General features: G+C 44.6%; 1 protein-coding gene across 1 annotated transcript in view; it reads right to left on the reverse strand.

Annotated features, from left to right (window-relative positions):
• Nucleotides 1–24,041, reverse strand: part of LOC118402787 (bifunctional glutamate/proline--tRNA ligase-like) — a 58,654-nt gene that overhangs the window by 17,222 nt on the left and 17,391 nt on the right. The window contains exons 8-25 of the mRNA XM_035801047.2: nt 23,493–23,685; nt 23,208–23,379; nt 17,114–17,347; nt 16,786–16,870; nt 16,448–16,507; nt 13,526–13,636; nt 13,003–13,139; nt 6,644–6,851; nt 5,977–6,089; nt 5,539–5,650; nt 4,890–5,228; nt 4,285–4,500; nt 3,875–4,093; nt 3,048–3,275; nt 2,499–2,767; nt 972–1,023; nt 385–594; nt 75–147 (exon numbers count right to left, since the gene is read on the reverse strand). Of these exons, the coding sequence (XP_035656940.1) occupies nt 75–147; nt 385–594; nt 972–1,023; nt 2,499–2,767; nt 3,048–3,275; nt 3,875–4,093; nt 4,285–4,500; nt 4,890–5,228; nt 5,539–5,650; nt 5,977–6,089; nt 6,644–6,851; nt 13,003–13,139; nt 13,526–13,636; nt 16,448–16,507; nt 16,786–16,870; nt 17,114–17,347; nt 23,208–23,379; nt 23,493–23,685 (3,031 nt within the window). The remainder of the gene's footprint in view (nt 1–74; nt 148–384; nt 595–971; nt 1,024–2,498; nt 2,768–3,047; nt 3,276–3,874; nt 4,094–4,284; nt 4,501–4,889; nt 5,229–5,538; nt 5,651–5,976; nt 6,090–6,643; nt 6,852–13,002; nt 13,140–13,525; nt 13,637–16,447; nt 16,508–16,785; nt 16,871–17,113; nt 17,348–23,207; nt 23,380–23,492; nt 23,686–24,041) is intronic.

Genomic DNA, 24,041 nt, shown 5'->3' on the forward strand with positions numbered 1-24,041 from the left:
AAAGCATCTGGAAATTCAATGTGTCAAGTTTAACTTTAAAGTCTGACAGAAGTGGTCAGGTGTGTTTGACTTACCAGTTTCACTAGTGGGTCGGATAGCGACGGGTTCGGCAAGCTCAGTGTTCCCTGACCGCGTTACCCAGGCGACCTGGAGGCAGCACACACACAAACACAGTTCACTACAAATGTGTCAAATCACTTAAAGGGGGATCTTCAGTATGACAAGAAATATGGTGATCACACATCACTTGAGAAGCGAGGACCAGGATTTCCAATAGAGAAAGATAAACACTGACACCACATCTCACCACTAGATGGTGTCAGGAACACCCCCCCCCCCAGTCCCCCTCCTTCCAACCCCACACACAAACTTCGCAACACCCACCTCAGGGGCAAAATCTGCGATGTGGGACTTCTCCTTCTCCAGGGCAGCCTGTGAGACAAACATGGGGAAGTAGCAGTTCTCCACGCCCAACTTCTTGATCTCGCGGTCAACGAACTCCTTGATGGACTCCCAGATGGAGTATGACCAGGGCCGCAGCACATAGCAGCCGCTCACATCGTAGTACTCAATCATTTCCGCCTTAGTGATCACCTGGAGGGGCAGATGTGAAGGTAGACACTTGTCTTGAGCACAATACCATGGCTGCATTCTGATTCTCCGCCCTTTTCCCAATCCTCTAATGGATCTAAAACCACTAGATTGGTGTTATCATTGGCTGGAGGGACTTTCCACCATTGTTAAATCAATGACAGGAAGTGTGCAAGTGCACACCCTAGCTCCAGGCCCTATTCCCAATTACTTTTTCACATCCTTTTAAATCCACCAGGGGAGTGTACAAGGAGTAGAAATGGAATTGGGCTTCAGTCCAAGAGAGGTTTGTGACAATCCCAAAATTACTGGCTTTAGTAGAGTTTAGACTGCTAGTCCAAAAACTGGGGCAATAGTCACTCGCACAGGTGAAGACTCACCTGAGAGTACCAATCAGACAGGTTCTCCTCCTTCTTAGCCTCCAGTCCCAGTCTACATGAGGAAAATACACAGAAATCAGGTGTGAAAACCACACAGTATACTACGGATGAGTTCAACAACCTTTTATTTTTTATCGATTAGTTGATGGTTGCTGGGGCCAAAATATAGGAAGAGCTGTGCATGCATACTAGACATGGTGACTTGTCTATTGCAGAGGGAAAGCCATGTTTTGTATCTAGAGAAGTCAAATCTATGCCCACTTTGCCCAGCAATGGAAAATATCACTTCAATTGGTGTTTTTCAATTCCCTATTTCAAATAGATACGGATGAATTTGACAGACTAAACGATTAATCAAACTCATCCCTACAGAACAGTGCAAACACTCAGCAGAAATCCATCTTCCGGTACAGTTAAAATGGTGAATCATAAGATGTTTGTCCTATGCTTTTAAATCCAAGATAAAAATCATGCTATTGTAGAAAGTTATCAACAGCCAGCCATGAATAAAAAAGTCTATCATAAAAGAAAGTCTATCATGTTGTAGCATCTACTGTAGCCAGCTAGCTACCTAGCTCTGGGCCTGGGAAAACTGCTCAACTTCAGCACCAACCCGTCTGCTAGCCAGGCCCTGAATCCATGGGAATGCACCCATGGGGGACACCAAAACGACGTACAGAAATGAGATTGAGTAGAGACGGCAAATGGTGTCACTAACATGACAGTCGAGAAATGACATGACAAAATATGCATGTCCATTGAAAATGTAAAAAAACTGTTCCACTGCACTACATTTACATGATTTCAATTTTAGTCGTCATTTAGCAGTCACTCTTATCCAGAGTGACTTACAGTAGTGAGTGCATATCATTTCATACTGGTCCCCCGTGGGAACCGAACCCACAACCCTGCCGTTGCAAGCGCCATGCTCTGCCAACTGAGCCACAGGGCACTACAGATCAAAATCGGATTGGCTAATCATGCCGTCAATCCAAGGCCCTGCTGGTAGGATCAGGGGAAGATTTCTCCTCAGATACCAATATGGAAAACCCTGATTGGATAGCTATTCCTGTTTTCATTTTCCCCTTCCCCACCAGACACCACTCTGAACACAAGAGACGAATCATGATCATGATTGACAAGACTAATGTAATTTTCAATCACTAAAACCTTTAATTTTCGGTTCAAATATTCTTAGGCTTCCTCTGAAGGCTCTGACGGTACAGCACTGTCCAAGGGCAATGTTTTGGGCCTATGGCACAGCAGATCAAACCACAGGTACATTCTCGTATTGCTGACCCCAGTAGGAAATCGAAACCACTACTCTGACATTGCAAGCACCAAGCTCTACCAACTGAGTCACACAGGACCACATCCACATTCAGCCGACATTCATCACCATCTCCCTTGATTTCTGCCATCTATCATTCCATTTTCAAATCTCCACTCCATTAAAGTACCAATGATCTCTATTCATCCATCTCTGCTCCCCACTCTCTCCTTCATCCACCCATCCAACCCTCTCACCGTGTCTGTTTCTTGGGACCCCCCTCTCCTCCTCCCCCTGCGCCTCCCGACAAGACCTCCTTGACTTTGTCTCCTTTGGGCTGCTTCTTCCCTCCTCCTCCGCCACTACCACCTCCCTGTTTCTCAGACTTGTTCTCTCTGTCTTTGCGGTTCTTGTCCTCTCCGCCCGAGGCTCCGGCGGAAGCCACAGGTTTATACTCCTCTCCTGTGAGGGCCTTGTACTGGGTCTTCAGGGCCAGAAGCTGCTTCACGGCACCGTCCAGCTGGTCCTGGTTACAAGGATGCCATTTTACATTGGTTGTGTTATGCGGTCTGTTGCATTTAATTACTCAACAATCAGGACTATCCCTGAATAACAAGATTAAGATTGAAATCTGATTATCATTTAACATTGGTACAAGTAGCTACAGTTGCAACGTTAGCGAGCTATTCTAAGTTGTACATGCACCAAAATTTCAGCATTCCTCATCTGAATAGCTTGTTCTGGTCAACATGTTTTCAGCACTTTTGGGCATAGATTTACGTGAGGTGAAATGAAACCTCACTAACCTTAGGAGCATTCTCCGACTTCAGCTTCCTCACTAACTCCCCCTGATGGGATACCTGGGAGAAGAGCGCCTTAACGGAAGAGATAGACTGGGCCTCGGGGCCGGGGCTAGCCTGTACAGGGGCAGGGCTGGTGGCTGGGGCCATGCCTGGTTTGTAGTCCTGGCCAGTCACCTGCTTGTACTCTGCTTTGAGAGACAGCAGATGCTTGACGGCTGCGTCCATCTGGTCCTGAGAGGGAGTGGACAAAAACAGAAGGGTTCATGTCACTTTCTTTTAAACTACCGTAAATTAATTAATAAAGCTGTTAATGCCCAAAATATGGGGTTAAGTACACAAGAAAGATCAGGATACTTTAAAAAAAAAATCTCTCTTAGATATAAGAGACACTTCAGAACAAACTTCCTTTCGATATGTTGTCGGGACTATTTGTTGTTCCATGTGGTACAATGCCTTTGTATGGGCTAATAGCAGTAAGACCAAAAACCAAAATTAGTGTATATATTTCTGGGGATACTTCAAGGGGCCGTAAAATTCAAAATCAAATAGCTAAATGATCCTTGGTATGACCTTAAAACGCCATATAGTAGAACACCCTCACCTCCTTCCCTGGCTTAGACAAGGCTTAGACTCTGATGGATTCATATTGTAAAGAATGTTGAAATAGAGCAGGCATGTCAATTCTCCCTCCAGACTAGTGTGTGTATGTATATCGGCGGGTTGGGTTAATACAGAAGACACATTTCCATCATCTATAATCATTTATGAATAATTTTATCCAACTTGTGCCTAATGAATGCCAGCCTATCATTCCTTCCCGTTGGCCTCACCTTGGGGGCCTTCTCGGTTTTCAGCTTCCTCACCAAGTCACCCTGCTGAGTCACATGTTCATAGATGCCTGAGCCAGATGTGACTGTGGGGGCTTGGGTGCTCTGGACTGGGGCAGCAGCAAGGACTGGGGCAGTTCCTGGCTTGTAGTCCTGACCTGTCGCCTGTTTGTACTCTGCCTTCAAGTCCAAGAGCTGCTTCACTGCAGCATCAACCTGGTCCTTTGTGGAGAGATTGATCAAATACAGTGGTTAGAGGGATGTAATGTTGTATCAATGGTAAAATGTAGAGAACAGTTATGAACAGTTGGAGCAAATAGAGATGAGACAAGTCTTACAATGTACTATAACCGCATAATTCTCAATACCTGCAGGCTAAAAGTAAAGCATTATACTGAACTTGTCTTCCTTACCTTCGCTGATTTCTCAGATTTAAGCTTCCTCACAGTGTCTCCCTGTTCGGTCACACGTTCGTATAGGACTGAGGGAGAGGATAAGGGGGATGAGGCAGAGAGAGCAGTCTTGGCTTGGGCAGCAGAAGGAGGGGTCATCCCTGGCTTGTACTCCTTGCCTGTGATCTGATAGAACTCTGCTTTAAAATCCGGCAGCTGCTTGACTACAGCATCAACCTGGTCCGGGAGAGAGAAAAAACGAGAGCGTTTAAAAAAAGTAACCTATTTTTTATTTCTACAGGTAGAAAATATTTTAACTTGTGACTAGGAGGCATCAAAAACAAAAATGAAATTAATAATGTTTCATCTTCCACTCGTGGAAGAAAGTGGAACTACTTCTAATTGTGTAGCAGGCTATTTCAACTCAGGATTCAAAATCAAATCCATAAAAATACAAAAAAGAGCCACATTTTTTATTTATTTTATTTTATTTTTTATTTCACCTTTATTTAACCAGGTAGGCTAGTTGAGAACAGGTTCTCATTTGCAACTGCGACCTGGCCAAGATAAAGCATAGCAGTGTGAACAGACAACACAAATGATAAACGAGAAAAATATACTCAAACCTTGGAAGCATTCTCTGACTTCAGCTCCTCCTGCTGGGTGATGCAAGCAAAGGGGCAGGAGATGGAGTCAGCAGAAGGTGCGGGGGTTGCGGCCTTCTGAGTGGTGGAGCTGGCGGGTGGAGCCATGCCTGGTTTGTAGTCCTGGCCAGTCAGCTGCTTGAACTGGGCCTTGAGTGACAGTAGATCCTTTACCACTTTGTCCACCACCTCCTTGGAGGCCTTGGCGGTTTTCAGATCGCGTACCATCTCACCTTGAGCCACGATGCCGGAGAAAACGGCGCAGGCATCGCTAGCTGGGGCAGAGATGGGAGCGCCTGTGCACGTGGCTGGGAAGGGAACCTAAGAGGAGACAAGGAGTTTATTCCTTATATTACAGAAATGTAACAAAATCTACAATAATTAATTATTTACATGAATCTATAAGAATACAGGGTGTTTCGGAAAAATCAGGTGGAAGCACATCGCCAGGTGAGCCTCAGCTATATTGATTTTACTTTTCCTATATTTTCAGATCAGTGCAGATAAATGAGGAGACAAGTAGAGGAAGCCACTTCAGACTATTGAGATGAGCCCGTAGTTATTTCCTTTCTGTTGCAGTAAAGGAGAACTCTAGAAGAGGGGAAATAGAGGAGTAAGTATTAAGACTCACTGTGGTGGTGGTGGCCTTGCACTTGTCCTTGGAACCTGTGGTGGGCATCTCCTTGGTGTGGCCATCGGGGATGAACAGCAGCACACAGGGACTCTCTTTACAGCTGTGGGGACTGGGTGACAACACCAGGGACACGTTAGTAATACAGACACTGGAACGACGTGCTTCTGCATTTAGGAAATGTAGCACCCATCCAATCCTCTGGCCCAAGTCTAGTCTAGTTACCAGGGACGGTGTATTAATACACACACACTCTGGAACAATGCAGTAGTACTTCATTTTGAAGGGGCATTGTGCTTTTCCTTTAGAGAATATCCATCCATTGATTTATTATCTCATCCAACTATCAAACCATCAATCCATCCACCCACGCATCCCTCCCACTGGCCCAAACACAGTCAAATCAACTAGTCAAATTTCTTGTAGAGGAGACAGAACCTGATTGGCTCGTAGGGCTGGTCACAGATGTAGAAGCCCCGCCTCTGCAGCTGGATGATGTCACCCTTCTTCAGGTCCTTCAGACAGGGGTCTCCCAGCATCTTCTCCTCCAGCTGACAGAAAGGATGTGAGACAGATGTGAAGAAGAGAAAGAATGTGATAGAGGGATGTGAGGAGAAAAAGGAAAACCCTTTCAGTCTTCCCGAAGGATTAGAAGAGTGTTCCTCTATACTGGTCAGTGATATCTGCTCTATTCAGAATGATATGCTTTAATAATAATACATTACATTGGTAAAGCACGTTTCATTATACAGAATATTCCAAAAGTGCATAAAATAAACACCAAATCCAACATTTTTTTAAACTAGACAGGCCAGCTGACACTACAAGGGATAACACCACCAAGGAGCACCGCTATCAACAGAAAGCCTTCCTAAAGCCTTCCAATGGTCATTAGGCCACTTTTTAAAGGACGTGGTCCGGGAGGGCATTCCAGAGGCTGGGGGCGGTCAAGCTGAAAACCTGATCCCCCAAGGAGGAATATACTTAATTCTCATAACATTTTTACAAATAAAAACACTCCCTCACACGACACACATCGCATAGACAAACACCCTTGACACACACACACACCTATTCTTGACCCATCCAACCCTTGCTCACCCACCTTGCTCTGTTTGTTGATGTACTCCTTAAAGTCGTCCTCCTTGCCTATGACAGGCTTGGTGATGAGGTGCTGGTAGTTGACGCAGACGGTGGGCAGCAGGGGCGCGCGGGGGGTCTCGGCCAGCCACGTGATCTTGGTGGTCTTCTTGTAGTCTTTGTTCTCCAGGTTCAGTTTTCCGTCCAGGGAGGTGACCTTACCGCTGGCATCTCTGGATCACAGAGATCAAGTGAGGTAGAGTGTGTGTGTGTGTGGGGGGGGTAGGAGTTCGGAAGTTGACATGTCTTTTTACCATCATTGTACATTTGGCAACATTGTTTTTCAACATAGAGTCAATGCATTTTAATGTGACACATCAGTTACATTGAGCGAGAGAAAGACAGAAGGAAAATATACAGTGGCTTCGGAAAGTATTCAGACCCCGTGACTTTTTCCACAGTTAGGTTTCAGCCTAACTGTATTAAATATTTTTTCCCACCCTCGATCGACACACAATACCCCCTAATGATAAAGCAAAAACAGGTTTACTAATTTAGAAAATAAGTAAGTATTCAGACCATTTTCACAGTACTTTGTTGAGGTACCGTTGGCAGCAATTACAGCCAAGACAACGTAGGAGTGGCTTCCGGACAAGTTTCTGAATGTCATTGAGTGGCCCAGTCAGAGTCCGGACTTGAACCCGATCTAATATTTGTGGAGAGACCTGAAAATGGCTGTGCAGCAACACTCCCCATCCAACCTGACAGAGCTTGAGAGGAATGGGAGAAACTCCCCAAATACAGGTGTGCCAAGCTTGCAGCGTCATACCCATGGATGTTCTTAGGGTCGTTGTCCTGTTGGAAGGTGAACCTTTGCCCCAGTCTGAGGTCCTGAGCGATCTGGAGCAGGTTTTCATCAAGGATCTCTCTGTACATTGCTTTGTTCATCTTTCCCTCAAACCTGACTAGTCTCCCAGTCCCTGCCGCTGAAAAACACCCCCACAGCATGATTCTGTCACCACCATGCTTCACTGTAGAGATGGTGCCAGGTTTCCTCCAGACATAACGCTTGGCATTCAGGCCAAAGAGTTCAATCTTGGTTTCATCAGACCAGAGAATCTTGTTCCTCATGGTCAGAGTCTTTAGGTGCCTTTTGATAAACTCCAAGCAGACCGTCATGTGCCTTTTACTGAGGAGTGGCTTCCATCTGGCCACTATACGATAAAGGCCTGATTGGTGGAGTGCTGCAGAGATGGGAGAACCTTCCAGAAGGACAACCATCTCCACAGAGGAACTCTAGAGCACTGTGAGAGTAATCATGGGGTTCTTGGTCACCTCCTTGACCAAGGCCCTTCTCCTCCTTCTTGGAGAACTTCAACGCTGCAGAAGTGCTTCGGTACCCTTCCCCAAATCTGTGCGTCGACACTATCCTGACTCGGAGCTCTACGGTCAATTCCTTTGACCTCATGGTTTGGTTTTAGCTCTGACATGCAGTCAACCATGGGATCTTTATATAGACAGGTGTACCTTTCCAAATCTCATGTCCAATCAATTCAATCTACTACAGGTGGACTCCAATCAAGTTGTAGAAACATTGAAGAATGAGCAATGGAAACAAGATACACCTGAGCTCAATGTCAAGTCTCATAGCAAAGGGTTTGAATACTTAAGTAAATGCAATATTTAATTATTTTCATTTTTTATAAATTTGCAAAAAACCTGTTTTCGCTTTGTCATTATGGGGTAATATGTGCAGAATGCGCAGGATTAAAAAAAAAATTGTAACCATTTTTGAATAAGGCCTTAACATAAAATGTGGAATAAGTGAAGGGGTCTAAATATTTTCTGAAGGCACTGTATATTAGTTACATGGTGTAGCTATAACATCTAGGCTAGTGCATGTGGAGAGCCACAGAATATTTCATTTTTACATGTATTTAACTAGGCAAGTAAGTTATTAACAAATTCTTATTGACAATGACAGCCTACTAAGAAGGAAAAAGGCCTCCTGGGGTAACGGGGGCTGAGATTAAATAAAATACAGTGGGGCAAAAAAGTATTTAGTCAGCCACCAATTGTGCAAGTTCTCCCACTTAAAAAGATGAGGCCTGTAATTTTCATCATAGGTACATTTAAACTATATATATTCCACTGTATATATTTTTATAAATATACACACACAACGTATCAAGTGATCTTGATTAGTTGAATTTTGTGTTTTACTGCTTAGCTGGTACTGCCGTTTCCTGGGACTAGGTGAACACCTAGCCTTCTGTAAAAAGCTGCACATCTAAAAAATATATTCCGATCCCACTTTAAATTAAGAACCATTTATGAAGGCTTTATATAGCATACATAAAAGCGTCAAGCACAAAATAATTGCTTCACAAATCTATAGGATTATGTTATGGTTTATAATGAGTCTGTAGCCATGAAGTGCTTTGAAAGGCTGGTCATGGCTCACATCAACACCATTATCCCAGAAACCCTAGACCCACTCCAATTTGCATACCGCCCCAACAGATCCACAGATGACGCAATCTCTATTGCACTCCACACTGCCCTTTCCCACCTGGACAAAAGGAACAGCTATGTGAGAATGCTATTCATTGACTACAGCTCAGCATTCAACACCATAGTGCCCTCAAAGCTCATCAATAAGCTAAGGACCCTGGGACTGAACACCTCCCTCTGCAACTGGAACCTGGACTTCCTGACGGGCCGCCCCCAGGTGGTGAGGGTAGGTAACAACACATCAGCCACACTGATCCTCAACACAGGGGCCCCTCTAGGGTGTGCGCTCAGTCCCCTCCCATACTTCCGCTTCACTCATGACTGCATGGCCAGGCACGACTCCAACACCAACATTAAGTTTGCTGATGACACAACACTGGTAGGCCTGATCACCGACAACGATGAGACAGCCTATAGGGAGGTCAGAGACCTGAACGTGTGGTGCCAGGACAACAACCTCTCCCTCAACGTGATCAAGACAAAGGAGATGATTGTGGACTACAGGAAATGGAGGACTGAGCATGCCCCCATTCTCATCGACGGGTCTGTAGTGGAAAAGTTGAGAGCTTCAAGTTCCTTGGCGTCCACATCACCAACAAACTAACATGGTCCTAGCACACCAAGACAGTCGTGAAGAGGGCACGACAAAACCTATTCCTCCTCAGTAGACCGAAAAGATTTGGCACGGGTCCTCAGATCCTTAAAAGGTTTTACAGCTGCACCAGAGAGCATCCTTTACAGAGGTCGACCGATCATGATTTTTCAATGCCGATACCGATAATTGGAAGAGGGCACGACAAAACCTATTCCTCCTCAGTAGACCGAAAAGATTTGGCACGGGTCCTCAGATCCTTAAAAGGTTTTACAGCTGCACCAGAGAGCATCCTTTACAGAGGTCGACCGATCATGATTTTTCAATGCCGATACCGATAATTGGAGGACCAAAAAGGTGACGGGTCTGTAGTGGAAAAGTTGAGAGCTTCAAGTTCCTTGGCGTCCACATCACCAACAAACTAACATGGTCCTAGCACACCAAGACAGTCGTGAAGAGGGCACGACAAAACCTATTCCTCCTCAGTAGACCGAAAAGATGCCGATCGGTATCGGCATTGAAAAATCATGATCGGTCGACCTCTGTAAAGGATGCTCTCTGGTGCAGCTGTAAAACCTTTTAAGGATCTGAGGACCCGTGCCAAATCTTTTCGGTCTACTGAGGAGGAATAGGTTTTGTCGTGCCCTCTTCACGACTGTCTTGGTGTGCTAGGACCATGTTAGTTTGTTGGTGGACGCCAAGGAACTTGAAGCTCTCAATTTTATTCCATTTGTAATAATGACAATTACAACAATACTGAATGAATACTTATTTTAACTTCATAGAATACATAAATAAAATCTATTTAGCCTCAAATAAAAAATTGAACATTCAATTTGGTTGAAATAATGCAAAAACAAAGTGTTTGAGAAGAAAGTAAAAGAGCAATATGTGCTATGTAAGAAAGCTAACGTTTCAGTTCCTTGCTCAGAACATATGAAAGCTGGTGATTCCTTTTCACATGAGTCTTCAATATTCCCAGGTAAGAAGTTTTTGGTTGTAGTTATTATTGGAATTATAGGACTATTTCCCTCTATACCATTTGTATTTCATTAACCTTTGACTATTGGATGTTATTATAGGCACTTTAGTATTGCCAGTGTAACAGTATAGCTTCCGTCCCTCTCCTCGCTCCTCCCTGGGCTCGAACCAGCAACACAACGACAACAGCCAACATCGAAGCAGCGTCACCCATGCGGAGCAAGGGGAACAACTACTACAAGTTTCAGAGCAAGTGACGTTTGAAACGCTATTAGCGCGCTAACTAGCTAGCCATTTCACTTCGGTTACACCAGCCTCATCTCGGGAGTTGATAGGCTTGAAGTCATAAACAGCGCAATGCTTGAAGCACAACGAAGAGCTGCTGGCAAAACGCACGAAAGTGCTGTTCGAATGAATTTTTACACACCTGCTTCTGCATACCACCGCTCAGTCAGATTATATGCAACGCAGGACACGCTAGATAATATCTAGTAATATCAACCATGTGTAGTTAACTAGTGATTATGATTGATTGTTTTTTATAAGTTTAATGCTAGCTAGCAACATACCTTGGCTTACTGCATTCGCGTAACAGGCAGTCTCCTTGTGGAGTGCAACGAGAGAGAGGTAGGTCGTTATTGTGTGTGACAAGTTAACTGTAAGGTTGCAAGATTGGATCCCCCGAGCTGACAAGGTGAAAATCTGTCGTCTGCCCCTGAACGAGGCAGTTAACCCACCGTTCCTAGGCCGTCATTGAAAGTAAAAATGTGTTCTTAACTGACTTGCCTAGTTAAATAAAGGTATTTAAAAAAATACCGATTTCCGATTCTTATGAAAACTTGAAATCGGCCCTAATTAATCGGCCATTCAGATTAAATCGGTCGACCTCTAATCCTGACTGGTTGCATCACTGCCTGATATGGCAACTGCTCTGCCTCCGAGCACAAGGCACTACAGAGGGTAGTAGTGCGTACGGCCCAGTACATCACTGGGGCCAAGCTTCCTGCCAACCAGGACCTCAATACTAGGCGGTGTCAGAGGAAGGCCTTAAAAATTATCAAAGACTCCAGCCACCCTAGTCATAGACTGTTCTCTCTGCTTCCGCACGGCAAGCGGTACCGTGGCACCAAGTCTAGGTCCAAGAGGCTTCTAAACAGCTTCAACCGCCAAACCATAAGACTCCTGAACATCTAATCAAATGGCTATCCAGACTATTTGCATGGTCTCCCCACTGCTGCTACTCTGTTATTATCTATGCTTAGTCACTTTAGTTACCCCTGTATATAGCCTTGCTAAACTCTTTACTGCTGCTCTTTATTTGTTACTTTAATTTCTTTTTTTAGGTATTTTTTTAAAACTGCATTGTTGGTTAAGGGCTTGTAAAAGAAAGCAATTCACTGTAAGGTCTGTATTCGGCGCATGTGAAAAAATTAGATTTCATTTGACGTAATTCCCACGGTTGGGTGAAATCCCAAATGTGGCATAACGCAGTGGTTCTTAAGCCTGTTCCTGGGGACTCAAAGGTGTTCACAATTTTGTTTTTGCCTTAGCACTATACAGATGATTCAAATGATCTGATTCAAAGCTTAATGATGAGTTGGTGTGTAGGGCCAAGGCAAAAACATTGAGAACCACTGACATAACGCACTGTTTATTAGGGATGTAATGATTCACCAATAGGCATCGGTTCCCAGTCCAAATGTTTAAGGTTGAGTGCATTGGCCCACGGGACCCCAAACTGATCCAAATGTAGCAAGCATCGGTCATAACATCGACTGAAACATTACTTTGTTGTTGTTGCTTGTAATTACTTTCTTTCAACCTTCCAAAAATATCCTTAATCTTCTGTGACAACTGATGTGTCCTCTACTTTAGTGTCAAACTAAGCATGTAACTGTGTTGACAGTTATTGATCTACAAGTCATTTCGCATCCCGAACAACCCAGGCAATATCAGTAGCCTAGTCAAACTGCACACTATTTCGCATGCTGACCAATGACAGGTTGGCCGCGAGTCACTTTCAGCATTCAAACATTTGTAAAATAGCTTGCGCAAAATTAGGCTTTATCAGTTGAGTGACAACCAATGTCATTTATTATGTTATCGTATCGGAGCCCATGTATCTAGATACGTATCAAATGGTCTTGAAAGGGAAATATGCACATCCATAATGTTTATAGACAATTTTTAAAGTATGACATGCTCATATAGATGATTTGAGAAGCATTTGTATGGTGCTTATGAAGCCTGTATGTATGTTTTATAAGTTGAACTTCAAGGTGGGATCACAATCTTACTTGTGGATCTGGGTGATGATGATGTTTCCCCAGTTGATGAAGGTTACTATCTCTCCCTTTGTGAAGGTCTCTGCATCTGCCCCCTCCACCAGCACCCTGGGTCCGTACCAGACCTCTTTCATCCCCACCTCTGTGTTCTGGGAGGGTAAAACAATTAATTTGCCAGGTTTAGTAGCAGGTGGTATGATTGATTGACTATATTTGGTTGATTTGGCAGTTTATTTGACTATATTAATTTGGTTATTCATTTGGGAAAGATTTAAGTTGGTTGATAATGTACATCATATACACTCAACTCGACTGAGGTATTTTGATTGTGAGGGGAACTCTTAACATTGTCAGAGTAATATACATGTCATACTTTGGCTGTTGAAAACTAGATTGGAGTGCAATACTTCTATCTTGTCAGGCTTTCTCCAAAATTACACCATAATCCCTATATTGTGCACTACTTTTGGCTTTTGTATTGTACTTTGTCGGGAATAGTGTGCCACTTCAGTGCAAATAATTGGAATCAGGGTACCTTGGGGTGTTTGACGGCCTCCTTCATCTCCTCTGTTGCCTCAGGGATGACAACAGGGACTGAGTAGGATCCTGACAGGGCCGTGTATCTGGGGGCCACTGGGTCGATAATCTACAGACACACAGAAATGGAAGAGGTTCATTATTGCAATGATTTCCTGTATAGACATAAAAACTCATTCAAAATCCTGACTGAAGACGAGTCCACAGAGGACAGTTCAATTGGACCGGAACATCTTCAACTTATTTCACACTAACCAGCTGAGCCTACAGAGCAGAGGGGTACTGTGCTGGCCTAGTTATGCATCCACCATAGTTGTTGGAACCATGCTGGAAACAACAAAGTGAAAGGAAAATACCCAACCCAGCACAGTACAGCTTGGCTCAAGTGTCAAAATAGTATTTTTCTGGGCAAGTGAACAGAAACACTTTTACCATACACACCATTGAAGGAAGAAAAGAAGGGGTGGATGGTGGTGGCAGAGTACAGGGACGACATGGAGGATAGAACGTAGAGGGGGATCCAGTTTTGCAGTATGTATTGCCAACTACACAGACTAAAGGCAAAATTGGAGCATCTATAACCATGGGGAGGAGGAGGACCTTTGAATGTTTCACATCCTGTAGCAAAGTAAAAACAGAGCCTAACAATGCACTGCTGTCATGTTATATACAGGTATGTCGGTGCCACCAAAGGTTTTCCTAATCAGAGTTTATAGATACTAGTAGTCTTCCAAAATATGTCTGCCAAAAGCAAGTGAATAGTCACTTTTCGAAGACTACTGGAATCCACTGTTTTCCTTCTGCTAGTCACCTCTACACCTCAAAGCTGCCAGTTGTGGGAATGGGAGGTGGCCGGAAAAATCAGGGACACATAAGCAATGGGACAGGAGTGTCTAGGAGAGCAGTATGGGGGTAGGGGAAGAAAGTTCACTTCATAGGGATGTTCTTCTCAGAAGTGACTAGGAGTCAGACTCCAGAATGAGCTTAACATTTGCTCCGAGTGGGATTTAAGCAAAATTGTTGTAGAATTAATGAAAATGCAGATTGGAGAAGACGGGGGAGGGACAGGATGGAAAGCACAAAGATTGAGGGAAGGAGGAGGAGTACCTTGATACAGCTAATTGGCAGCTTGGAAACAGAAAGTGAGATGCAGTTCAATGTCAAACGAGAGATAGACTGGAGGTTCGGAGTGGGTAAAACAAGTTCAGACAGGATTGGGTACATCTACTACATCCCCCCCTCCTCATTGCAAATATCATGGGCTTAGAGGGGAAATAAATGTCTTCCCTAGATAATATATGACATACATAGCAATGTTTAAATCATTAATGGTTTAGAAGAATGGGGTGTTTGTATATTGGACACAAAAAAAATGGCACCTTGACAACACCTAGCCCCCCTGACCATGGAGGAGCACTTTTGCATGACGTCATCCAGCCCAGATGCATAGGTGCGCAAATTTAAGAGGAGGCAGTTACTGCATGCAGACAGACAATGGAATGCCAAGATTTACATGAAATTCTGTAAGGTAGCGAGGAGTGTATAAATTAGGGGGAGATGATTGCAATGAATGTTAGAGTCTCCCAGATGGGGCTGCATTGTATTATCTGTGGCAAAATATATATATCTTTTTTTTTTTTTTAATACAAATAAAAATCGGCCAAATAATTCTACAACTTTAATCAGTTTGTGATAAGGTATGCTGGACGGTGACATTCACGTTTATTTTGAGAGAAACTTGTTTCATGATCACATCAATCAAACGTAAAGGCTAATGATTTGGACAGGAACCTAAGAGTCTCGTCAAACAGTAGAGTCGGTTTCCATGGGCCTTAAGTCTATTCGTGGAATAAAAATAAAGTTTAGTGGAGATTCTCCATTGACCATTCTTTTTAGTCCAGAACTACACTTAATCTAGGTCTATGAAACCGACCCTTATAGTTAAGGTAAGAAGAAGAAGTTGTACATTCTTCATTAAACGGCCCCTCTAAGTTTAAGCCACTGACAGAGCGAAGTCATGAAGAGGGAATGTGAAGGAAAATATGTTTGTGCTTTTCTAATAACCAATTTGACTGGGTTCATGCAAGTGACTGATTCATCGTGCCTGAGAGGAATCCTCACTATTAGAATAAGCAATTTGGCAGTACACCCAGAACATTGTTTTGAGAATCGAAAGGGTTCTCTCAGTTTCAAGGTCTCGGCTTGGAGAGAAGAAGCCTCGTGAGGTATTGGTCGGTAACATGTATGAACCAGTATTGGCCGGTCACATGCATGAACCAAACGTTAATGATGAAGAAGCTAAATCATGCAAATGTAGCTTGTCTGTGTAATCAGTATATAAGATATCTAACGGCACTGCCCCGGTGGAGCTCATTTCAGACCAGTACTTTATGCATCTAAGTTTGACTGTTACATCTTCAGCTTGCTGACAATAAAGAATAATTCATTTAAGATTGACTTCAGGTGTCCCTGTGTAGAATGTCCTGGACAGAAGGATGGAAAGTGGGGGGATGAAGGGAGGAAAATGAGTAAAGCAGAGGAGAAAAAGAGCAGCACAAGGAAGGCAGCAATGCAAGCTGTGAGTAGGCACCCTATCAAAGGAACCATGTGTGTGTGCACGTGAAACAAGCTTACTTAGGGATTCAGAGCATTTCATTTTGCGGCAACCAAAACCTTCAATAACTGAACATTTCTAAAAACCTACAATACAGTCTTGTCAAATCTACCAACAATGTATTTTCCCCTCATGCCAACGATTTTCATATATGGGATGGGTGTGAGGTGACCAGCTTCACCCCTACAGTGGGTTTCAAAGTGGCAGGCTTTAATTAGGATCAAGGGGCAGGATTCAATCAGGATCAGTCCAAATGGGTATGTAGGGAGTATGTGGATGGGAATATCAGTGTTCATGCATGCATACCTTCTTGTTGAAGGCCCAGATCTTGTCCCATTCCATGTTGACCACGGACCTGGATCCACCCTGGGTGAGTGGGGGAAAAAGACAAAATAATAATAATAATAATAATAATAAAAATAAGGTTTCGAAGACAGAATCAACAAGGGAATAAAAGGGGGGAGTACAGGCTAAAAACCTGAAAGTAAGATGGGATGAACATCAACAAGGTTCTTAGACACACACACACACACAGGTCATTAAGATCTGAGGAACCACTGAGTACTAGAAAGCAGTTGACAGTCACTTCTCAAAACGGGGTTGTACATAGCAACACACACACACACACACACACACACACACACCTGGGCAGCGATGAACTGCTTGAGGCCCTCAACGGTCATTCCTCTGCGCAGGACACCTCTGACAGTTGGGAAGCGAGGGTCGTCCCTGAGGGAGAGGGGAAAGAAAATAGTGAAGATTATCTTATACCAACGGATCTCAAAAATCTACTTCATCAGCGGAAAGTGACAATTTATTCCAGAGAGATTGTTTTTTTTTTTAAACAGTGGTACTTCCTGTACTTGTCAAATTAGAACACCGGTCTTCATTTACAGTTACATACAATTTTGCTATGGTGTGTCCTAGTGAACCCAACACCCTGTCGTGTAGAAAGGATATTAGTGGACTCACCAGCCATCGACGTAGCCCTGGTTAACGAACCAGGTGAGCTTGCGCTTGGAGAGCACAGTGTTGTTGAGGTTGAGCCGGGCGTACTCCCAGATGTAGGGCTTGCGCAGACGCAACGCCTCGATCACCCAGTAGAACTGGTCGTCGCGATCGTGGTACTCTGTTGTGCGCAGCGCATGAGTCACGCCCTCCACACTGTCAACGATGGGGCAGGCAAAGTCGTATGTGGGGTACACCCTGGGGGAGGTGTAGAGAGGGTTGAGTCACTATTTTGGAAAGGAGGATGTTTCTATACTGTCCCCCTGTATGTCTTTATGAAATGTGTGAAACCTGTAATGCACCTTTGTGAGCTGCTGCACAGGATATACCATATTTGCCAGGCGTGAGCCAAGAGTGATACCAGTGTTTCCCCTACATTCATTCAGCAGCGGTGGGCAGGCAAAAATATTTCAGTATAACCTTGAAATGACTAAAACCATACAAAGTATGTATAAAAAATTATGGAGCTATACATTTTTTATAAGATCATATATAAGGGAATTAAAACTAGACAGTTGGGGAGAATCAACAATTTGTTGCATGGGGTGCCCCACTGATTTTGTTGCGCTTGAGTGAGTGACAGCATAACATTGCAAAATGTGTTGATTTGCAGGAAGTTAGCTTTAAAACAGCAAAATTTCACCCACGCCCAATGAATGGCACCGGAGGGGATGGCTGTCATTTTTAGGGCTCCTAACCCGTGCTATTTTTATCATTGTTTGTAACTTATTTCTTACATAATGTTGCTGCTACCGTCTCTTATGACCGAAAATAAATTCTGGACATCAGAACAGCGATTAATCACCTTGAAATGGGAAAAAAACTAATTAATGAGTTCGGTGCGAAGGATATACTGCTTTCTTGGGAACAGGCCCATTTGCGTGAAGAAAAGACAGAGAAAAAAAAAATGGGGCAGAGGTCAGGCTGCCTTCTCTGAATTCATAGGCAAGTGAGTAAACCTCCAATACCATCCGTTCTATTGGTGAACGTGCAATCATTGGAAAACAAAATGAATGATATACGTACGATCAAGACTATCCTACCAACGAGACATTAAAAACAGTAATATCTTATGTCCCACCAAGTCGTGGCTGAACGACGACACGGCAGGCCTGACAAGCTACGTCTGGTAAGACAAGGGGCGAGGGTGTGTGTCTATTTGTCAATAACAGCTGGTGCACGATGTCTACTATTAAAGAAGTTGAGGTATTGCTCACCTGAGGTAGAGTAACTTAAGATAAGCTGTAGACCACACTATCTACCAAGCGTTCTCATCTATATTATTTGTAGCAGTCTATTTACTATTCACTTAGAAGAGACTAAAGCGGAGAACACAGACCTGCTGCTGCACACAGTTGTGGGAGTTTCAGTGAGTTGTTGCCAATCAAGGAGTTTCTCAAGGTTTCCAAACATGCAGAATATGCACAGCTAGAGGACACACAGTGACTCCTGGATTGAGCATTTCTCATTGACATAACTTACATGCTTAATGAATTGAATGTAGAACTGCAAGGAAAAGGAAAAGATGTAACTGACATGATCAGCTCTGTGAACATTTAAATGCAAACTACGACTGCTCACAGGAAAGCTGAAACGTAAGGACCTGCACTTCTGTCAACACATGCATTCAGAACTTGAACGACAGGGCAAGGACACAGCACAGCTTTACAATGCACGTTACGTGGAGCAAGTCCAGAGTATCTTATCTGAGTTTGACAGTAGTTTCTCTGACTTTGCATCACTTGAGCCTATTGCCACTTATATGTGCTTTCCATTTTTCACAGACATAAATGTGGAAGTCATAGCCTCCAAAATGGGATCACTTTTTCAGTTGGACACAACTAAAGCAGAAACTGAATTTCTCACCATTTAAACATGACATTCAGCTGATATTCGGGCCAGCCACTGAGATGAAGGAAGAGTTCTGGGAGCTACTGCAAGCAGAGAAGTATCCCAACATAACAAGATGTGCTCTCAACTTATCAGCCCTTTTTGGATCAACCTACCTCTGTGAGTCTGCATTTTCTCACATGAAGATAATAAAGTCCAAGTAGAGATTTACTATGACTGAGGACAAACTTGTGGCCTGCATGAGACTTGCAACAAGCTGCTACAGACTATGAAAAACTACATGCCTCCACCCAATGCCAAAATTGTGGAAAAAATGTTTTTGGTCTACATTATATTTGGGTATCAAATAGGTATCAAAGCAGCAGGTCCATACTCAGTGGTGTGTTGTGTTTCATACATTTTGTTGGTTGGTTTAGAGACTGGTAGATCTCATCAGGATGGCAAATGAAGAAGTAGATCTCACGTCAAAGAAGGTTGGGCACACCTGCCTTAGACCCACTCACACAATTCTCATAGCGTCCCAACAGATGACAATCTCAATCGCACTCCACACTGCCCTTTCCCACGACAAAAAAAACAGCTACGTGAGAATGCTATTCATTGACTACAGCTCAGCGTTCAACACCATAGTGCCTTCCAAGCTCATCAATAAGCTGAGGACCCTGGGACTGAACACCTCCCTCTGCAACTGGAACCTGGACTTCCTGACGGGCCACCCCCAGGAAGTAATTGAGGAAACAACACATCTGCCACGCTGATCCTCAAGACTGGGGCCCCTCAGGGGTGCGTGCTTAGTCCACTTAGTCCCCGTTCACCTACGACTGCATGGCCAAGCACAACTCCAACACCATCATCAAGTTTGCTGATGACAACAGTGGTAGGCCTGAATATCGACAACGATGAGACAGCCTACAGGGAGGTCAGAGACAACACCTCTCCCTCAATGTGAGCAAGACAAAGGATCCGATTGTGGACTGCAGGAAAAGGCAGGTCGAACAGGCCACCATTAACATTGTCAGGGCTGTAGTGGAGCGTGTCGGGAGCTTCAAGTTCCTTGAAGCATGGTCCAAACACACCAGGACAGTCGAGGAGATGGCACGAAAACGCCTATTCCCCCTCAGGAGACGGAAAATATTTGGCATGGGTCCCCAGAAAGTTCTACAGCTGCACCATCGAGAGCATCCTGACAGGCTGCATCGCCGCCTGGTATGGCAACTGCTCAGCCTCCGACCGCAAGACACTACAGAGGGTAGTGCGTACGGCCCAGTACATTCCTGAGGCCAAGCTTCCTGCCATCCAAGAACTTTATACTAGGCGGTGTCAGAGGAAGGCCCTAAAAATTGTCAAAGACTCCAGCCACCTAAGTCAAACTGTTCTATCCGCTACCTCATGACAAGCGGTACCGGATTGATGGCAGCATTCGCGTGAAACTGAAAGCGCGAACCACTGCTTTTAATCAGGGCAAGGTGTCTGGTAACATGACCGAATATAAACAATGCAGCTATTCCCTCCGCAAGGCTATTAAACAAGCTAAGCGTCAGTACAGAGACAAAGTAGAATCTCAATTCAATGGCTCAGACACAAGAGGCATGTGGCAGGGTCTACAGTCAATCACGGACTACAAGAAGAAACCCAGCCCAGTCAGTCACGGACCAGGATGTCTTGCTCCCAGGCAGACTAAATAACTTTTTTGCCCGCTTTGAGGACAATACAGTGCCACTGACACGGCCTGCAACGAAAACATGCGGTCTCTCCTTCACTGCAGCCGAGGTGAGTAAGACATTTAAACGTGTTAACCCTCGCAAGGCTGCAGGCCCAGACGGCATCCCCAGCTGCGCCCTCAGAGCATGCGCAGACCAGCTGGCCGGTGTGTTTACGGACATATTCAATCAATCCCTATACCAGTCTGCTGTTCCCACATGCTTCAAGAGGGCCACCATTGTTCCTGTTCCCAAGAAAGCTAAGGTAACTGAGCTAAACGACTACCGCCCGTAACACTCACTTCCGTCATCATGAAGTGCTTTGAGAGACTAGTCAAGGACCATATCACCTCCACCCTACCTGACACCCTAGACCCACTCCAATTTGCTTACCGCCCAAATAGGTCCACAGACGACGCAATCTCAACCACACTGCACACTGCCCTAACCCACCTGGACAAGAGGAATACCTATGTGAGAATGCTGTTCATCGACTACAGCTCGGCATTCAACACCATAGTACCCTCCAAGCTCGTCATCAAGCTCGAGACCCTGGGTCTCGACCCCGCCCTGTGCAACTGGGTACTGGACTTCCTGACGGGCCGCCCCCAGGTGGTGAGGGTAGGCAACAACATCTCCTCCCCGCTGATCCTCAACACGGGGGCCCCACAAGGGTGCCCTTCTGAGCCCTCTCCTGTACTCCCTGTTCACCCACGACTGCGTGGCCACGCACGCCTCCAACTCAATCATCAAGTTTGCGGACGACACAACAGTGGTAGGCTTGATTACCAACAACGACGAGACGGCCTACAGGGAGGAGGTGAGGGCCCTCGGAGTGTGGTGTCAGGAAAATAACCTCACACTCAACGTCAACAAAACTAAGGAGATGATTGTGGACTTCAGGAAACAGCAGAGGGAACACCCCCCTATCCACATCGATGGAACAGTAGTGGAGAGGGTAGCAAGTTAAGTTCCTCGGCATACACATCACAGACAAACTGAATTGGTCCACTCACACTGACAGCATCGTGAAGAAGGCGCAGCAGCGCCTCTTCAACCTCAGGAGGCTGAAGAAATTCGGCTTGTCACCAAAAGCACTCACAAACTTCTACAGATGCACAATTGAGAGCATCCTGTCGGGCTGTATCACCGCCTGGTACGGCAACTGCTCCGCCCACAACCGTAAGGCTCTCCAGTGGGTAGTGAGGTCTGCACAACGCATCACCGGGGGCAAACTACCTGCCCTCCAGGACACCTACACCACCCAATGTTACAGGAAGGCCATAAAGATCATCAAGGACATCAACCACCCGAACCACTGCCTGTTCACCCCGCTATCATCCAGAAGGCGAGGTCAGTACAGGTGCATCAAAGCTGGGACCGAGAGACTGAAAAACAGCTTCTATCTCAAGGCCATCAGACTGTTAAACAGCCACCACTAACATGGAGTGGCTGCTGCCAACACACTGTCATTGACACTGACCCAACTCCAGCCACTTTAATAATGGGAATTGATGGGAAATGATGTAAATATATCACTAGCCACTTTAAACAATGCTACCTTATATAATGTTACTTACCCTACATTATTCATCTCATATGCATACGTATATACTGTACTCTACATCATCGACTGCATCCTTATGTAATACATGTATCACTAGCCACTTTAACTATGCCACTTTGTTTACTTTGTCTACATACTCATCTCATATGTATATACTGTACTCGATACCATCTACTGTATGCTGCTCTGTACCATCACTCATTCATATATCCTTATGTACATATTCCTTATCCCCTTACACTGTGTATAAGACAGTAGTTTTGGAATTGTTAGTTAGATTACTTGTTGGTTATCACTGCATTGTCGGAACTAGAAGCACAAGCATTTCGCTACACTCGCATTAACCTCTGCTAACCATATGTATGTGACAAATAAAATTGGATTTGATTTGAGTGCCAAGTATAGGACCAAAAGACTAACAGCTTATATCCCCATGAGACTGCTGAACAATTCATCAAACGGCCACCAGACTATTTACATTGACCCCCCCCCCCCACCATTTGTTTTTACACTGCTGCTGTTCGCTGTTTATTATCTATGCAGTCGCTTTACCCCTACCTACATGTACAAATTACCTCAACTAACCCATGCACATTGACTCGGTACAAGTACCCCCTGTATATAAGCTTGTTATTTTATTGTGATAATATTTACCAAATAAACTAAAGTAAAAAGTTTCTTAGCTCTTTCTTGAACTGCATTGCTGGTTAAGGCATGTAAGTAAGCATTTCACAGGAAGGTCTACACCTGGTTTTCAGCTCATGTGACAAATAAAGTTTGATTTAATTAGAGTTTTTTGGTATTGTAAAACCTGTCCTTAACACTTTATAAAAAATATAAAAAAATAAGCAGAAATCGTTTATTTGCTAGGTTAAATCATTTTAAAAAGTGCATTAATTCCATTTTTAAAAAATGTTGGTAGCATGCCGTGTCCCCCTACCTGTAAGTGCTGCCAGTGCGGGGGTGGGGGGCATTCTTACAGCGGTAGAGGGTGGGGTCGCGCATGCAGCCGTTGTTGGAGGCCATGTCAATCTTGGCCCGCATGCAGCACGTCTGGCCGTACTCCGTGCCTGCCTTCATCTCCTCCCACATCTTCAGGTTCTCCTCCACCGCTGGGGGAGAGCGAGAGAGGGGTGAAGATGATCATATGAAATAGTTTCAGATCTAACAGTGCCTACGGATTGAGGGTGAAATTCAGCCATTGCTCCACTCCCATTCCCCTTACAGTTGCTGCGGTGGCGGGACTCGGTGCGCTGTTCCCTCGCCGCCTTCATCTGCTCTGGGGGTGTGTCGTCGATGTAGGCCTTGCCCTCCCTCAACAGCTGCTCCGCCATGCCCTGGATGCGAGGGAAGTGGTCGCTGGTGTAGGTGAACTGGTCAGGCTTGATCTGCAGCATGGCCACGTCCTCCAGGATCACCTTTGATAAAACAGAGGGAACAGGTGGATAGTTTTCAGGGGTTTCATTACAACCAAAGTCCTCAAGGCACACCAAGTCTTTTTTCAGGTCAGTTACATTCAGAGATGGAAACACAAAAGTCTGTCTTTAGGCCAAGCAATTCTTACAGTGGAAACATGACATTGGAGTCCAATTCCGAGTTTAAATAAACATGTGAAAACGCACACTTTCAGATTTATGTCAATGGAGACTTGTACGAACATTTGAGTAAGGCACAAGGATCTCAGGTCAGAATAGCACTAGGGTTGGGCGATGTCAACCTTTGTCCTATTGTGATTATGGACCCAGAAAGCATTGATATATGAATGTATTGCTTC

Source organism: Oncorhynchus keta, chromosome 2, assembly GCF_023373465.1.
Source record: "Oncorhynchus keta strain PuntledgeMale-10-30-2019 chromosome 2, Oket_V2, whole genome shotgun sequence".
In the NCBI taxonomy this organism is placed as follows: domain Eukaryota; kingdom Metazoa; phylum Chordata; class Actinopteri; order Salmoniformes; family Salmonidae; genus Oncorhynchus; species Oncorhynchus keta.